Source organism: Oratosquilla oratoria, chromosome 32, assembly GCF_046742065.1.
Source record: "Oratosquilla oratoria isolate Oo_2021 chromosome 32, ASM4674206v1, whole genome shotgun sequence".
In the NCBI taxonomy this organism is placed as follows: Eukaryota; Metazoa; Arthropoda; class Malacostraca; order Stomatopoda; family Squillidae; genus Oratosquilla; species Oratosquilla oratoria.
The window spans coordinates 13007233-13027257 of record NC_134808.1 but is presented as its reverse complement, the minus strand read 5'-3'; the positions used below and the strand labels follow the sequence as shown (position 1 = coordinate 13027257).

The following is a 20025-nucleotide window of genomic DNA, read 5'->3' as shown; positions in this document are numbered from 1 at the left end:
ATATTGGTACAATGTTGGCATTTTTCCAGTCGTTTGGTATTTTTCCTTCCTTGAGTGAGCAACTTATTATGCTGTATATTTTGTTCATTAGTTCTTCTTTGCATTCTTTTAGTATTGAATTTGCAATTCCGTCCGGGCCGTGCAATTTCCTAACGTCAAGTTTTGTTAATTCATTATTTATTTTTGTGTTATTATTATTTCCCTCATGGGAGGAGATCGCACTTCACTTCCTTCGTCCCAATGATGTACTTTTTCTCTCATGACAATAGACTTGAAGTGATTGTTCATGACTTCGGCCATTTCTAGATCTTCTGTGTATATTGCATGTCTATGGCGTAGTTTCACCATTTCCTGTTTATTTTTAAGTTTACCATTCACGTATCTATAGAATTGTTCGGGTTGATTTTTACATTTTTCTATGATGTTTTTTTTCATATTTTTTTTCCTCTGCACACTTTTACATATTTATTTCTATAGTTGACATATATTTGCCATTTCCATTTTTTCTTATTTATTTATCTTTGCTCCTTTTTTTCTATGCTTTCTCTTTTCTATCTTTTGCCTCACTGTATCTTCTGTTGAACCAACATTTAATGTACACCTTCTCTTGTTTCTGTCTTGGTATGTATTTATCCATTCCTTCATTATAGATTTCCATCAAAATCGTCCATTTGTCTTCCACTTTTGTCTCTTCCATGTAGAATTTCCAAATTTGCATTTTGAAAGAATTTCCTAGGTTTTCCAAAGTACGTTTTGTTGTATATAAAATTTCCCTTTTCTTTGTATTTTTCATTTCTCTCCATGTCTATTTCTTCCATTAGTTCAACCTCTATTAATATGCAATCACTCCAAATGGTGTCTTGTATTTTATTCACAATTCCAGGTTCTGTTGTAAATATCAAATCTAGTCTCGACGGTTCTTCATTACTACTGACCCATTGTGTCATTGTATGTTCTATGGTCATGTCAAGTAATATATTTCCCCATAGATCCTCTCCGCCCTTCACTGTCATCTCCCAACAGATTCTTTGCAGTTAAAATCCCCAAAAGTACCAGGTTATCTCCATCCTTTGGTATCTCATTTAATGAATGCCTTGTATCATCTAACATTTTTGAATGCTCACCTTCTCTCCAAGAGCCCGTTTTTGGGGGCACATAAATCACCACAAACTTTTAACTTTTTATGTCGCTGTCTTCAACTTTTATTATGATCATTTCCACATTGTTTTTGCCCTCAGTAACCTTTGTCACATTTAAGTTTTTCTTGGCCAAGAACATGATTCCTCTTCCCTGTTTCTTGTTTCTGTTTTTAATCCAATAATTGTATAACCCATGTCCAACACTATTAGGTAGTATTGGACTTTTTAATTTCGTCTTCACAATTCCCATTATGTCTGGTTTTTCATCTGATAGGTAATTATTTATTTCATTCACTCCTGAGATTAATCTGTCTGTGTTAGTATAGGCCACTTTTATTTATTTATTTCTCCATCTTCTTTTCTGTTTATTTTGTCTCACTTAGTTTGATATACCATTTTCTCAGGTTTATGTCTATGACCCTCCAATAGAACTCCTTGCTTTCGGTCTCCGTTCTCTTCGCGTTTTTTTTTTTTCTTTTCACCTTTTAGTATTTCTCTCTTTCTATTTCCTCAACACTCATTTCTCTTTTTATCCATATCTTGTTAATGTTCACTCCTTGCCAACTTACTTGCTTTTTCTAATATGTCTTCTACCACCATTTGCAATCTTAGTTTCATCTTTAGAGACCGACTTATTTCTTTAGAATATTGTCCCATTCTACTAACTTCTTCTACATCTTTCTCTAGTTCTTGGTTACCATCTTGTATTTCTTTTAGAACTGATATTGTTGTTTCTTTTTTCTTTTCTTTTTTTTTTCCTTTTTTTTCAGATACCCAACAGACCATGTTTTTCCTTTAGTCCATATACCACAATAATTTTTTTCCTATCCACTGTGTCTCTGACCCAATTTGTTTTTTCTTTAATTACTTGAATGATTGTATCCTTTGCATCTTCCTGCATCTGTTGTTGTACTATTTCTTCAAAAGCAATTTCTTATTTTTCTCTGATTTCATTCCATTCCTTAATCATCTGCATATTTCCTGATTTTTTTTTTTTTTTTTTTTTTTTTTTAAGATCTTTGAGACATTGCTCATATTTTGCTATTTACCACATTTTTAAGTTTTTACTGTTGGTAGTATCGTTGATTTTCATCTGTTTATTTTCACATTTAACCTCAGATTTTTTTTTAATCTGTTTAGCTCATTATTTAGTTCAGAATTAATTTTCTTCAGTCCAGATATCTAATTGTTAGCTTAGAATAGGTCTTTCACTAACCCTACAATCTTCTTACTTAGTTCTATGAATTCGTTTTCCCACAATTTTCTATTATTACTCATCTACCTTTCCATGTCTAAGCTTCGACTCAAATTTCTTCTTTTGTACTTACCAAAACCAGAAAAAGTGTCTTCGTTATACATTCGTAACATCCTTGGCGTTTCAAGGCCTTTGTTTACATTTAATTTCGGCGAAGTGCCTCCAGGGGATTCTGCTTTTGAGTCGACATTCGGGTAAAAATTATTGTTTTTATTTTCTTGCACTTTCTTTAAATCGTTTGAACACTGCAGAGAAATAATTTTGGGTGACCACAATGCTCACCCTCCCATTCAATACAAACCAGGTCTCTTGTTTTCCTTGCACTATTGAGAAATTTCGTTTTATTCGGCAGCCTTCGGAGCTCAAGTTGATAAGTGTTGACAATTAGAAAGCTCGGAAGTGTGTGTTTTAAAGAAAGAGAAACAGGATGCATATGATATTTTGTAGGTATAATTAACCCAAATAAATGTAAAAAAAAAATTAATGTAGGTGTAATATATAGGTAAAAAACATTATTGTTAGCAGAAGACAAAATGTTTCAAGAACTGTCTAGTTTCTGCAACAGGGACTTATTGTTAATGGGTGATTTAAATTTTACTGACATCGATTGGATCACCATTGAACATGGCCATATAGGTAGTCACTTGATAGATTTTCTCGGTGACAATTACTTAGTTCAGCATGTAAAAGAACCTAGAAAACATGGAATTTTACTCAATCTATTGATCACTAGCCGCAAAAGCATAATAACCAGTGTAGAAGTTGGTGGGACTATTGCAAGTACCGACCACAGCTTAGATTCAAACGGTAATATATATATATATATATATATATATATATATATATATATATATATATATATATATATATATATATATATATATATATATATATATAATAGATACTGGGGAATCTAAAATATTCGATTTTAGCAATGCTCAGTTCATACTCGTAGGACTACGTCAGGAGCTTCAGCTTACATATTGGGAGGTAAAAATTAAGCAAAAGACCTGTAGATCTGATATGGGAAATATTTCAAAATATGCTCACTAAGGTGGTTCACACTTACATCCCGTTTAAGGACAGACGCCCCTCAAAATGGCTTCACAAAGAAAGTGAAAATAAATATTGCTAAAAGGAGACAAGCTTATAAGAAATACAAGTACTCAGGTATACCTAATGACTATTATTGTTGTGTAATAATACAGAGATTAAAAAAAAAGACAATAAAAAAGGAATACGATAATACGAAATAAATATCGCTGATAGATCCAAAGAGAATCCCAAAGAATTCTATAGTTACTTTAGAGAAGAAAAGGTTATTAGGAATCACATTGGCCCACTATTATCTGCTGACGGTCAAATTGAATATTCAAATGAAGGAATGTGTGATATTTTAAACAACTATTTTAGCTCAGTATTCGTAAACAAAACACCTCAAAGTGAACTCCAAACCATGTGAAAACTCTAGGGTGAACTTACTACGGTAAATATATCAAAAGAAAAAATAAAAGGTGTATAGAAAATCTCAAAGTTAATTAAACACCAGGGCCTGACTGTTGGCATCCAAGAATCTTAAAGGAAATGAAAAATGAGATTGTTGTTCTATTAGAAATTATTTTCAAGAAAGCCATCATATCCGGAGATGTCCCAAGAGAATGGAGGCTAGCTAAAGTTACTCCTATTTTCAAAAAAGGTGACAAAAAGAAACCAAATAACTATGGGCCTATAAGTTTGACCTCAATCATAGGAAAAATGATGGAAACTATTATCAGAGATGCTATCGTACATCATTTAGGAAGTAACTGTTTGCTAAATGATAGCCAGTATAGATTCAGACGGAAACGTTCTTGCGTGACTGACTTACTCGAATTCTATAACACAGTTATCTTAAATTATGACAAAAGAAACAATATAGATTTATTATATCTAGACTTTGCAAAAGCTTTTGATACCGTCCCCCACGAAAGACTACTTACTAAATTAGCTTCACACGAAGTAAGTGGTAGCCTAAAAAGCTGGACTAGTAATTGGTTGAATGATCGAAAATAGAGAGTTGTTCTAAATTGCAAAACTGTTCTTGGGCCACTTCTATTCATAGTACAAATAAATGATATAGACGACAGACTGAAATCTATTATCTCCAAATTTACTGATGATACAAACCTGTGCGGGATGGCAATTGATTACTTAAACCAATTAGATATTCAAGATTTAGATATACTACAGCAATGGTCTGAAAAGTGGCTAATAAAATTAACACAAGTAAATGCATGGTTATGCACATAGATAAAAATAACAGTAAGTACTATTACAAGTTATTTAGAAATTCGTTAACAAAAGTGGATAGTGAAAAGGATCTTTGCGTAATTATCAGTAACGATCTCAAATCATCTAAGCAGTGTATTTCAGCCTCTGAGAAAGCAAATAATATTCTAGGACTGATTGCGCAATCTTTTGACTTCAGAAGTCCATATCTCATTAACAAGCTGTATAAATCGATAATTTGTCCACATTTGGATTATGCTGTTTCCGTATGGTCACCGAATCTCATTAAAGACATTGGGTGATTGAAAAAAGTACAACGGCGAGCCACAAAACCGATTCCATATATAAAAAATAAATCATGCAAAAATAAACTAAAACATATGAATCTGTTTTCCCTAAAAAAAAGCGTAGACTCAGAGGTGACTTGATACAAGTCTTTAAGATTCTAAAAGGAATTGACATCAAAAGTGACAAAATTTTCACACTGAATGAAAATCCGACAAGAAATAATGGTCTCAAACTGTTAGAAAATAAATTTAATTTGGAAGTGGGTAGAAACAACTTTGCCAACCGTGTAGTTAATGAATGGAATAAAGTTCCTGCAGAGGCAGTTCAATGTAGTTCAGTTCGAAGCTTTAAGATTCGTTTGGATAAGCACCTAAGCAAGATGCTGTACTGCCTGCCATTTATTTTATATAATTTATTATTATTTGTCTGTTTATTATTATTTGTTTGATTTTCATTTATTATTTATCTGTCAATTTATTATTCTTTACTATTTACCCGTTTGTTTATTACTTAAATATACCTATGCACTTATTTATTTATTAATTTTATTTATTATTATCTATATTATTATAATCTTTATTTATTTATTTATTTATTTGTTCATATTTATTTTTTTTTTTTATTTTTTTTTTTTTTTTTTTTTTTTTTTTTTTTTTTTTTTTTTTTTTTTTTTTTTTTTTTTTTTTTTTTTTTGCATCCGACCTAGTTATGGACCAAATGTCTCCTGTCGGCATGGTTCTCCTTTGGAATCCTTTGTAATCTGTCCAAAAATCCTCCCTTTCCTCTACACTCTTCTCATTACCAGGCTCATATGCATTTACAAAAACCTACATCTCCCTTCCTACTTTCACCTTCATCCACATTAACCTTGAAGAAACCTCCTTCCACTCCACTACACGTTTACCTATCTCTTCACTTACTAGTATGGCCACCCATTCTCTCCCTTGTCCTCTCTTTACTCATGAGATCTTCCCAACTATATTCCCAAACTCACACTTGCCCCTCCCTTTCAATAATAATCCTAAAAGAAATTCAGGATGGAGCCCAAGAAAGACGTGGACGATGCATATAGGATTGATCACTGTTCTAAGGATAGAAATCGATCCCTAAAGATAAAACTAAGATCACAAATGGTAGTAGAAGACATATTTGAAAAAGTAGGTAACTTGGCAAGCAGTGAAAAGTACAATAAGATATGGATAAAAAGAGAAATGAGTATTGAGGAATTAGAGAAAGAGAAGACACTAAGAGATGAAGCAAAGAAAAAAAAAACGTGAAGAAAATGGAGACCGAAAGGAAGGAATTCTATTGGAGAGTAATCGACATGAGACTAAGAAAATGGTACATCAGAATGGGCGAACCAAAGACAGAAAAAAATAGAGAAAGAAGAAATTTGAAAGTGCCCTATACCAACATCGACGGATTAATTTCAGGACTGAATGAACTTAATGAATACCTGGTAGAAGAAAACCCAGACATAATGGGAATTGTGTCCATCGATGTTAGACATGGACTATACAATTACTGGATTAAAAACAGAGACAAGAAACAGGGAGGAGGAATCATGTTCTTAGCCAAGAAAAACTTGAATGTGACAAAAATTGCGGAGGGCAAAGGTCATGTAGAACTATTCATGATAAAAGTCAAAGAAAAGAACATGAAAAGTAGAAAGTTTGTGGTGACTTATATGCTCCCAAAAACGAACGCTTGGAAAGAGAACGAGCATACGAAAATGCTAGAAGATACAAACCAATCATTAAATGAGATACTAATGGGCGGGGGTAATCTGGTAATTATGGGGGACTTCAATTGCAAAGAAATTTGTTGGGAGAACATGACAGTGAGAGGAGGAGAAGACTTGTGGGGTAATGTACTACTGGACATGACCATGGAATATACAATGACTCAGTGGGTCAGTGAAAACACCAGATACAGAAATAACGAGGAGCCGTCGAAACTAGATTTGATATTTACAACAGAACCTGAAATTGTGGATAAAATCCAATACAAGACACCAATTGGAAAGAGTGACCATATACTCATTGAGACTGAACTAAAGGAAGAAATATACATGGAGAGAAATGAAAAGCATAGGAAAGGAAGATTGATGTACAACAAAACGGACTTTGCAAAACTAAAGAAATTCTTCCAGAATGCAAACTGGGAAAATTTTTACATGGAAGAGACAAAAGTGGAAGAGAAATGGGATATCTTGATGGATAATTACAATGAAGGGGTGAATAGGTACGTACCAAGACAGAAGCTAGAGAGAGTGTACATTAAATGCTGGTTCAACAAAAGATGCAGTGAGGCAAAAGATAGAAGGGACAGAGCTTGGAAAAGATGGAGAAAAGATAAAAAACCTGGAAAATGGCAAGTTTATATAAACTATAGAAATGAGTATGTTAAAGTGAGAAGAGAGGAAAAAAAGGAACCATGAAAAGGATATTATAGATAAATGCAAAGAGTAACCCAAGCTATTCTATCGATACGTGAAAAACAATCAGGAAATGGTGAAACTATGCCAAGGGAATGTAGAATACACAGAAGAATTAGAAATGGCCGAAGTCATGAATAATCACTTCAAATCTGTTTTCACTAAACAGAAAGCACAATATTGGGACGAAGGAAATGAAACGCGATTTCCCCCCCATGAGCGGGATAATAACAATACAAAAAGAAATAATGGAGCATCTATCAAACCTTAACGTCAGGAAATAACATGGCCCGGATGGAATTGCAAATTGATTCTAAAATAATGCAAAGAACTAACGGACAAAATACATAACATAATAAGCTGCTCACTTAAAGAAGGAAAAATGCCAAAAGACTGGAAAAAAGCTAACACTGTACCAATATATAAAAGAGGAAACAAGGAAGAACCAACTAACTACAGGCCAGTCTAATAATCACTATAGCCAAAATTTGTGAGAAAATCATCAAGAATATATGGGTAAAACACCTGGAAGACAACAGTATAATAAACCCAAGACAATTTGAGTTCAGACAAGGAAGATCATGTACCACAAACTTAATATGTTGCTACTAAAGATTAATAGACATAGTGCAAGAAAGGAATGGATGGGCTGATTGTGCCTTTCTGGACTTACAAAGAGTTTTTGACAAAATACCACACAAAAAATCATTAAGAAAATTGGAACATATAGGAGGGATACAAGGGAAACTACTAAAATGGATAAAGGTCTCCCTGATTGATAGAAAGATGAGAGTAGTGCTCAGAGAAAAATATTCAGGTTGGAAAGAGGCGATCAGTGGAGTACCCCAAGGATCTGTATTGGCTCCAGTAATGTTTGCTATTTATGTGAATGACATAGATGATGATGTGAAATGTTACATGGGCTTCTTTGCGGATGACGCCAAACTGTTAAGGAAAGTAAAAACTGAAGAGAATTGCGAATCACTACAGGAAGACCTGAATAAGGTATGGAACTGGAGTCAGAAATGGGAAGCGGACTTAAATATTAACAATATAGCATAATGGAGTTTGGAAAAAGCAAAAAATAGAATATCAGGACAATATAAGATTGGAACCAAGGAGGTAAAGAAGGAGAGATCCGAAAAAAATTGGGTGTAATTATCTCAAACGACTTGTCCTATGATAAACAAATAAACAAAATTGTCAGAGAATCCTACAACTTGCTGAGATCAATAAAAGTGGCATTTACATATTTGGACAAAGAAATCATTAAAAAAATATTGGTCACACTGATAAGGCCTAGACTAGAATATGCGGCGACATTGTGGTCACCCAGTACCATAAAAGTATAAAGAAGATAGAAAGAATCCAGAGAGCAGCCACAAAAAGGGCACCTGCACTTGAAAACTTGTCATATGAGGAGAGATTGGCTAAGCTGGAATGACCGACTCTGGAGCAAAGAAGAGAGAGGTGACCTAATGACCATCTACAGAATCATGAAGGGCACAGGAATACTCGATAGAGAGAACTTGTTAAATTGGGACAAGAGAAGCACAAGAGGACATGGAAAGAAAACAAAACATAGCTACAGAAGATATCTGAAGAAAAACAGTTTTCCACATAAAGTGGTGGACAACTGGACAATGAAATAGTGTGCGCAAAAACCATTCATGAGTTTAAGAGCAAACTAGACACTGCGAGATACAAAGGTGGGACGCCATGAGCGTAGCTCCCCTTCCCGCAAAATACAACTAGGTAAATACATCTATCTTTCTTCTCATAAAGATATTGCCTATATCTTCCCTTTTACTCTGGTCTGTACCACATCCATACACGTTAAAAGACACAAACATTAGGGTAATTGATGGAAAACTCTTCCCAGACCCTCTTATGCCTTTATTATTTTTTTTTTCCTAGGAATGTCTCCTTTGGGGCTACAGGGAGAAGGGTGCCTAGTTCTATCCCCATCCCATTCTTGTCATCTCATAAAATTCAAGTGGAAAGAATTGGTGGCAGTATTACCAACCACTCCGTCTATTGGTTTATTTCCTACCCTAGGATTAAGGTCTCCTAATACCACTACATTGACATTTCTCCCTAATCTCTCTATTTACTCATTTAAATTTATAAAAAAAATCCTACCTTTCCTCTACACTCTTCTCACTATCAGACCCATATGCAATTACAAAAACCCACATCTTCTTTCCCAAATTCACTTTCATCCACATTAACCTTGAAGAAACCTTCTTCCACTCCACTACACGTTTACCTATCTCTTCACTTACTAGTATAGCCACTCCTTCTCTCCCTCGTCCTCTCTTCATTCCTGAGATCCTCTCAAATACACTCCAAAACTCAAACTCGCCTCTCCCTTTCAACTGAGTTTCACTCAATGTCAACACATCCATCTTTCTTCTCACAAACACATTGCCTACCTCTTCCATTTTACTATTACGTGTACCACATCCACGTAAATTAAAAAACCCTCTTGTGCCTTTACTTCTTTTAGGAATATCCCCTTTGGGGCTACAGGAAAAAGGATGCCTAGGTCTATCCCCATGCCGTTCTTGTCGCCTCATACAACTCAAGTGGAAAGACTTAGTGGCAGTATTTTTCCCCCCACCACAGGGTTTAGCGAAATGAGAAAATGAGTGTTCAGAGAAATGGTTCAGGACAGTAACAAGAGTGTGGGGACAGCATAACGGAGGAACAGTCGCAGTATAGTGAAGTATCATCATTTCTCTATGAATAGAGATTTCCTCTACCACAGACAAGATGATGTGTACCTCTGGTCCATAGGAGCGCCCCATATAGAACCTAAAGTATCAACTGCATGCTACTTAGCAGCTTCTAACTCCACAATTATATGTAGCCAATACCCCAGACAGGGTAAGAAACACTGATCATTTTGTGTTCAATTATGTAAGAGTGACCACTAGGAAGGAAAAACTAAGCGAACCAAAGTGCTTTTGTATATTGCATCTTCAGTGCAAAGTGCTTTGCACTAAAGATTTAATATATTACAGTGCTTTGCTTCGTTTAATTTTTCCTTCCCAATGGTCACTCTTACATGTATGTATAATTCTATCTGACCTCATAATGGAACACAAGGTCTCTTGTCAGCATCCCTTATAATTGTAACTCATCATTTCTTCCCACAGATCTCTTGGAGGGCCCAAGGACCTTTGTTTGCTATTGTGGGGCAGTAGGTTTCCAGTCAGGGTAACACAAAACAACAACTTCTATCATCTTACCTTCTTCACACTTCCTTTAAAAGTTCTGAAGCCTCCTCCTGTTCCCTTCATAATCTGCCCTCGAATGCTTTGGTTGAACTGGAACCTACTTTTTTCTTCCGTCTGATCATGCTTCCCAGGTAAAGTTCCATGAGTATCACCTTGCAACCCTGGAGACCAAGGATTTTGATACCCTGCACTGTCTGGTGGTGGAGTTATACAAGTTTGGTCTCCAGTATCACCAGGTTCCACCTGTAGCACAATACATACTTGATTGATGAGAAGTACCAGATATGTGTGTTATATGAATGATTACCAATATCTGTTATTGGCTTAAGTTTTACTTACTTAAGAAATGATAATAAGAATCACAGATGCTGTACATAAAAATTCCCTCCCCTCCTCCTACCTAAAACAAAAGCACTGTAGCTACAATGGACTGAAGGAGTGCATTGTAGTTCTATGATACAAGGGAAGGGGGACAAATATACTGTGGTAGTTTTTGAGGGATTAGTTTGTTAAGTGTTGTTGGTAAGGTATATAGGAAGGTGTTAAATGAGAGGATTAGGAGGGGAACAAAAAAGTAATTGGAAAACAGCAGCGTGGGTTTAGAAGTAGAGTGTACAAATAAAGTATTTCTAGTAAAACAGATATTCTAGAATATTTTGGTAAAAGATAAGCATGTCCTTAGGTCTTTCATGGACTTGGAGAAGGCATTGTTGTTGTTTTTTCTAATGGACAGGGCTGACAGAGAGGTGCTGTCGAGTGTGCACCAGATACACGAGATACATTGAGTAAGGGCATATCATTTTTAAATACCCTTGTTCCAACAAAGGCATCAATGCCTAGACACCTTACAGAACAGACAAAGGCTGCAAAACTGAAAAAATATATACATATATATATATATATATATATATATATATATGTTGTCAGGCTACTATCATCAAGACTGTAGTATTGAATAAAGTACAACAAAACTAACTTGTGTTGCTGTTTGAACAGGAACTTTTTCCCTGTATTTGACAGATGCTCTGAATTGGTGTTTCTTGGTCAATTTTCGAAAGAGCAGTAATGGCTCTTCTTCCTCTTCTGCCTGCAGGTCTTCATATATTTCCTCCACAGTTTGATAGTGGTCCTGTATTGGTCCATTTTCCACTTCTGGGGATGTAGGCAAATAGTGAGTGGTTGCTAAATGGTCTTACAATAGTTATAAAACCTACACAAGTCCAATCATCATTATTCATAAATGATGGCTGACATTGATTATTTAATTGAAATACCTATTGACCTTTATTGTCTGAATGGAATTACTTCAAAACTGCTTAAAATTACAAATGTAATGGGCAGGTGGTTGGATACGGTTAGAGATAGTGAAGAGAAGTGGGAGGTGAGCTAGTTGTTGTTTTTGTACGACATTGCATTTGTGGCAGAGTCAGAAGAATGATTAAGACAGTTAGTTATGGAATTTGTAAAGGTATGCAATAGGAAAAAGCTGAAGGTAAATGTGGGTAAAAGTAAGATGATGAAGTGTACAAGGGGAGAGGATGGCAGCCAGTTGATTGTAAGGCTTAAAGGAGAGAGGCTGGAGAAGGCGGAAATATGTGGCAGAAAATAGAGGAGTTGAGGTGGAGGTAAACTGTAGATTAAAAGAAGCCAGTAAATGTCTTTGGGGAATGAATAGTGTCATGAGAAGTTGGTACCTGTCAATGGATACAAAGAGAAATTTATTTGAAGGGTTGATCGTGTTAGACACTGTATGGGGCAGAGACTTGGAATTTAAGAGAGGCAGACAGGAGAAATAAAAATGTGCTTGAGATGAAGTGTCTGAGGAGTATGGTAGGAGTTACAAGGCTGGATAGAGAATGTGGAAGTGAGGAGGAGAGTTGGGGTGGAAAGAGAGCTGGCATATAGAGCTGATGAAAGATTATTAGGGGTATTTGGACACATGGAATGAGTGAGTGAAGAAAGAATACCAAAAGAGGTGTGGAAAGCAAAGGTGGATGGAGTGAACTTAAGGGGACAACAAGGATGAGATTGATGGATGGGATGAAAGGGACTTTGAGCAAGTGGGGAATGTAGCACTGAAGGGAGAAGGCAGGGGATAGGGAAGAGTTGAGGATTCTTGTGTATGGATGACATTTTGATGGAGCCCTAAAGGATTTCTCCCCATCTGCTTTATTTTTCATATGAAGGGATGAAGGAGGAGGGGGGGTCACCATGTATGTGAAGTAGCCCTACTTTGGATGTACTGTGTCTTGCTGCATTGCTTCCCGTCCAGGCAGTGGGCAGGAGACAGGTATGACCCTTTATCCACGTATGTGGAGATAAGATAAAAGGGAAACGAGGGTGGTGGATGCGAGTGGATGGGTGCCTCCCTTTGACTTGGCTACCTCCCTTAAAAGGGGGAAGAAGCCCTTGGTATAAATATATAGATAGATTATTGTTATCACACCTAGGTCTCCTAATCCAATACTCGCCAACTGCCACTTGTGCGGATGTTTAAGTCCATGACCTAAACTCACTTTGGGAATTGGTGTTTTATTTCCTTAATCCAGTACCCTAAGTGAGTTTATGTCCTGGGCCCCAAGGTTCACATAAGCAACAGTTGGCAAGTGTTAGTTTAAGCAACCTAAGTGGGAGTGATTTTTATGCCTTTGTTTTTTTGGCTACCTCCCTTGTAAGGGGGAAAACCTTTAGTATATGTATATATTATTATTATTATCATTATCATTATCATTATCATTATCATTATCATTATCATTATTATTATTATTATTATTATTATTATTATTGTTATTATTATTATTATTATTATTATTATTATTATTATTATTATTATTATTATTATTATTATTATTATTATTATTATTATTATTATTATTATTATTATTATTATTATTATTGTTATTATTATTATTACTATTATTATTATCATCATTATTATCAATATTATTATTATTATCATTATTATTATCATTATTATTATTATTGTTATTATTATTATTATCATTATTATTATAATTGTTATTATTATCATTAATATTATTATCATCATTATTATTATTATTATTATTATTATTATTATTATTATTATTATTATTATTATTATTATTATTATTATTATTATTATTATTATTATTAAAAACATCATCATCATCATTATTAATATTATCATTACTATTACTATTATTATTATTACTATTATTATTACTATTATTATTATTATTATTATTATTATTATTATTATTATTATTATTATTATTATTATTATTATTATTATTATTATTATTATTATTATTATTATTATTATTATTATTATTATCATTATTATTATTATTATTATTATTATTATTATTATTATTATTATTATTATTATTATTATTATTATTATTATTATTATTATTATTATTATTATTATTATTATTATTATTATTATTATTATTATTATTATTATTATTATTATTATTATTATTATTATTATTATTATCATGGTTATTATTATTGTTACTATTATTATTTATCTTTTTCGCCGAACCCTGTAAAAGGCGACGAAATCAGGACAGGGATAGTACTACGCATCCTACTCTCTGTAGCCTCAAGGAGGTCATTCCTAAAAAAAGCAAAGGTATAAGAGGGCCTACGAGAAGTTTTCCAACCAGAACCCTAAGGTTTGGGTCTTTTAATGTGTGTGTATATGGTACAGATTTAAGTAAAATGGAAGAGATAGGCAGTATGTTTGTGAGAAGAAAGATGTATGTGTTGGCATTGAGTGAGATTAAGTTGAAAGGGAGGGGCGAGTTTGAGTTTGGGAATGTAGTTGTGAAGGTGTCAGGAGTGAAGAGAAGACAAGGGAGAGAAGGGGTGATGTAAGGCCACAAATTTAGTTGATATATTATTTTCGTTTATTTGCATTTTTCTAGAAGATTCTAAACTCTAGTTATTGTGGGTACCACTCTCACTCCACTCCTCCGTGACATAATGAGTACGTATTCATATATAAGCATAGACTAGGAACTTTAAATCTAGGAAGAGAATAATCTCCACCATACAGTTCAAGATTCCATTAGAGAATTTTTTCAGGGATTTCTGATGTATAAATGTTGCATAAAAAACAAGAGAACGGAGCCTTGACTTATATTACGAAATGTTAATCGATGTTTTTATCAAAAGATTGAACACTTGGGACACTGTGGGGTATCTTGTGTTGGGCTTAGCCAGTTCTAAGAAGAAATCCCTCCCTACCAGGTATGTGAATATTTTCAGTAATATATATATATATATATATATATATATATATATATATATATATATATATATATATATATATATATATATATATATATATATATTGATATTAGTGAACATATCTGGATATACAAATAATGGTTAGATACTTTAAGTATGAGTTCTAAGTCGAAAATCCTCCCTAACAGGGATGTAATTATGGTTAGAGGGAGTGCAAAAAGCAAACAAATTTAAACAGGACTCTATTGAGCGTCGTGATCGAACAAACAAAATCTTTTGTAATAAGCTATAGGAATATAATCAAACAATTGTGAAAGGGATTGTGGATGAGAGCGCTCTCTTCCAACGATAAAAATCTCTTCCAAAGATAAAGTAAATCTTATAGGATTAGGTTAGGATAGGAAGTAGGTGTAAACATTAAATACAGTGGTCGGACGGTTAGCAAGCGTAATACTCAATTGTTTCAATCACGCCATTGGGGCCTCCAATAATTAATCCCATACACGTTACCTCTTTTGCTCATAATTGTTTCATAAATATTAATCCAGTTTAGGTATTTGATTAGATTATAACACTTTAAATCTATTGAGTCTACTGTGATAGAGAGTATTACATATGATGCATTTTATTTTGGTTGCAATTTATTAGATGTATATCATAGATCTGTAAATCAACTGACTATAAACTAGATTTCTTCTTTAATTAACCTATATTAGATTCTGCAAATATAATCAATACCAAACACGACCTTAAAGGGGGAGAATGGAATAAAATAGTGCTGATTCGAGAATTACCATACGGTCAAATTTTACATACATATCTATGAGGATTGGGAACGGTGGCAGTGAGCACAAACACCATCTTGTGATCACCAACGAGAACAATTCTGATGAATATAATTTTTTCAATCAAATAGTGTTATATATATATTTGACTAATTGTCGTCCTTATTTGTGGTGCTCTTGATTGGACACGGTTTTAAGAAGGCATACTATACATCTTGCCAACCCATTCATAGAGAGTAATTGGTGAGGAACAGTGTGGGTTTAGGACAAGTAGGGGTTGCTTGGATACAGATGTTTGTGATAAAACGGATATGTGAGAAAGCTTTAGGAAAAGGTAAGGATTTTTTGGGCCTCTATGGATTTGGAAAAAGCTTACGACAGGGTAGACAGGAAGGCATTGTGGAATGTATTAAAGGTATATGGATAGGAGGAAACCTGTTAAGAGCAGTCAAGAGTTTTTTCGAGAGTAGTAGAGCTTATGCTAGAATAAAAAATGAAGAGGGTTAGTGGTTTGAGGTAAATGTGGGACTTCGCCAGGGATGTGTTATGTCGTCTTGGTTGTTCAATTTATACATGGATGGGGTGGTGCGAGAGATAAATGCAGAGGTAAGGGGTCGGGGAGAAAGTGGCAGCAGACTAGAAGTGAATATTAAGGAAGAGAGACTGGAGGAAGTGAATAGTTTTAGATACTTGGGTGCAAACATGGCGGGACAGGGAGGAGTTGAGGTGGAGGTAGAATGTAGATTGAGAGAAGCAAGTAAATGCCTTGGGGAATTAAGAAATATAATGAGAAATAGACATTTGGACATGGATGCCAAGAGGAGATTGTATGAAAGAGTGATGGTACCTATAGCCCCTGCAGGTCAGGTAATGGTAATCAGAGACACAATAACAGTTAAAATGGAATTTGACATTGCGAGAATACATTCAGATCTAGAGTCAATACGTAAACTAACCAATACCATATCAGACCACTTCCATACTACCTTCAAACACCCCGATCCCATGTCTAACTCCTCAAAATCAGGAGACAACATGTTCGACTTAATCTCCACCAAGCTAAACACATTACTCCTCCAACTCTCCACAATTGAACGGGGTGACATGACATCAACTCATAACTCAGAACTCCACCATGCCTCCTTCAGACATAAAAGAGGACTCATGAACTTCAAATGTTCATATACTACATTGAACAAATAAAAACCATAAGCGACCACATAGGTATGGTCAGACACTACTACCATTTACTTACACTCGACATCGTCGACGCAGCCGCCAACAAGGCCACCTCAAACCTCCTCCCCAAAGGCAAACTAAAAACTGCACTCTCCGTCGCCTTAAGAAACCTCCACCTAAAAAGCATTTTCCCCTCCGAACAACTAGACCTATACTACCCTCTCATTGAAACAACACTAAACACAAATGCAATCTACGCACACATCCCCCTCGACCCACAAAAAAGATTCACAGGTTGGAATATAATCCCATTCCCATACACCTATAATAACTCAACTGTCACTCTTGATGTGGAACCCACAACAGTCATCAAATCTGAAGACGGCCAATGGTATTCATATACCTCCTCTTCCGACCTCGCCATTTGCAAATCAACTGTCTCTAAATTCCACATTTGCCCTGCATACCTTTTCAGTTTCTACCGTACCACAGAATTAACCTGTATGAATCAAATTGTAACATTGAACTCCAGCACCCTAGACAGTTGCACATACAAAGAAATCAACCCCAACAAACCCCTTCACGTACACATTAATACAAAATACTTCTTATTCTTCCCACGAACCACACTCGTTTCTGTAATTTGTAAAGAAAACCCCTCATCTTGGCAAAAACAAATCTGTGGACTTGTCTCAATTCCCGACTCATGCGAAATCTTCTTTGAAAACGCAAGATTTCAACCCAACCACCACCACAACATCCTTCGATATAACCTCACCTCCGTCCTCGACCCCATTGAACCCCTTCCAATACCCCTAAACCCCCCCCAAATCTCTTTCCATTTCCTTAAACCCACAGGACTATGTAGTCCTACTAAACACCACCCAATCAAATATAATGGACACGCTGCAGTTCACCACCCCCACACTCCCATCAATCGCTATATCCCTCAGTTCCTTCGCCCTTCTAGTCCTGCTCCTACTCATTTGTAGATTGATATATGTTTGTGCATTAAAACGCACCGGCTAGAAGATCTGAACCCCATATACTGTAATATATCTTAACCATAAGATTATAATCCATATGGAACTTTATGACAATAACCCATCAAAGGATGTTAGAACCTTTCATACATTTGACCTTATTACCACTCCAATTATCCGACTCCTAGAAACGAGTCATAACCCAGAAAACTACTTCCCAATATCTTAACTAAAGGGAAGAACCCCTTTACTCCTTGATTACCCAAGAGTGCAACTCACTGAAATGACCCCTTTTATTCACCAGTGGCAATAGACAAAATCCAGTCACAGAACTGTCACATAATGATCTCCCAGAAAAGAGAGAAGTGTAGTGGTGAAACCGAGTGTACAGACAAAGAAAGGGAAGAGAAAGAACGGAGTGGTTAACCCAGTCTATTAACTAACACCCTTTGATGAACAATGAGTATGCCATGATACCCAACAAACAATGACAATTTAACCCCCCCCCTCAACATCTATTAATGTTCAAAACAGGTATCACGTCATGCTCGCCATATCTATATATATGTATATATCTATGTATGAAAATTTAAAAAGCCCCCTCGCCGCTCCTTATTCCAGGTGACAGGAGTCACCTCTCGCCGGGAGGGAGGTATTATGTAACCATAATCTCACATATTACAACACAATGGAAAACTACACAGCAACGCACATACGAACATACATACACACACACCACCAACCTCTTCCTTCACGTGACCAAACCGTGAAGTACCCCTGATTCCTAAGAACACCTTTTACCCATATCCAATATACTATGTAACCTAGATTAATAACCATAATACATTTATGAGCAGAAATAACTAAACATTCTAACCATTGTAAAATAAAATAGTATCCAAGACTTGTATCACTGTAATAAATGTGGTAATATTAGATACCGTGCACCATTCATTATTGCTGATGCAGGAACTTTGCAGATGTACACCACCCGACAGAGGCGAGAGCTGTCAGTCTTTGAGGTGGTAGGAAAGCAGACAAAGAAGGTCTGCCAGTGTAATCTTTTTCGTAATAGACTTTTTAGAAAGGTCTAGAGATTTTGATTTAACCACCAAGAAAGGCTAGAACATTTACGCTGTATGAGACAGAAACATGGAACATAAGAGAGGAGAGGAGGAGTTTGAATGTGTTTGAGATGAGATACCTAAAAATGATGATAGAATGAGAAACGAGGAGGGGAGGAGAACAGGGGTGGAAAGGGAGTTGGGAGACAGGGTTGATGAAAGAGTATTGGGATGGTTTGGGCACATGAAAAGAATGAGTGAAGAAAGAATAGTTAAAGATGTGTGAAAGGCAGAGATGGAAGGAGTGAACATGAGGTGGCAACTAAGAATTAGATGGATGGATGGGGTAAAAGGGAGAGAGGGGATTGTCTGTTGAGGGAGGATAGGAGAGGACAGAAGATAAAGATGAATGGAGAATGGTTGTGTATGGATGATGTTGTGATGCATGAGAGGAAGTGGGTGGGGGAAGGGGGTGAGGGAGTATGTATGAAAAATAAATTGATGTAGGCCGAAGAAATTTTTCTCCATGTTCCCCATTTCAGTATAAGGGAACAAAAGGGGTTACAGATGTAATGAAGCGGACTTGCTGTGGATATGCTGTATCTTGCGACACTGCTTCTGACGTAAGGCATTGCGCGAGATGCAGGAAAGACCCGTCATCCAGGAGGAGCCAAGATAAGAAGGAGGGAGGGGGTTGGATGGGAGTGGAGTATGTGGGGATGGAATGGGTGGGAGTGGATTTTATGCCTTTTTTTTTTTTTTTTGCTACCTCCCTTGTAAGGGGGAAAAAGCCTTTGGTATATGTATGTATGTATGCATGTATGTTTGTATGTTTGTATGTATGTATGTATGTATGTATGAATGTATGTATATATGTATGTGTGTGTGTATGTATGTATGCATGTATGTATGTATGTATGTATGTATCTATGTATGTATGTATGTATGTATGTATGTATGTATGTATGTATGTATGTATGTATGTATGTATGGATAGATGGATGGATGAATGTATGGATGTATGTTTGTAGTAGAACCTGTGATAGAACTAGAAATGGAAAGAGTGAGTGGTTTGAGGAAAAGGTGGGACTTTGCCAGGGATGTGTTATGTCTTCTTGGTAGTTCAGTTTATAAATGGATGGGGTG

At 35.4% G+C, this 20025-nt stretch overlaps 1 protein-coding gene across 2 annotated transcripts in view; it reads right to left on the bottom strand.

The window, feature by feature from the left end:
- Positions 1-20025, bottom strand: part of LOC143041779 (polyamine-transporting ATPase 13A3-like) — a 264024-nt gene that overhangs the window by 27117 nt on the left and 216882 nt on the right. For both annotated transcript variants that reach the window (XM_076213829.1, XM_076213830.1), the window contains exons 23-24: positions 11606-11781; positions 10642-10872 (exon numbers count right to left, since the gene is read on the bottom strand). In XM_076213829.1, coding sequence (XP_076069944.1) covers positions 10642-10872; positions 11606-11781 — 407 coding nt within the window. The remainder of the gene's footprint in view (positions 1-10641; positions 10873-11605; positions 11782-20025) is intronic.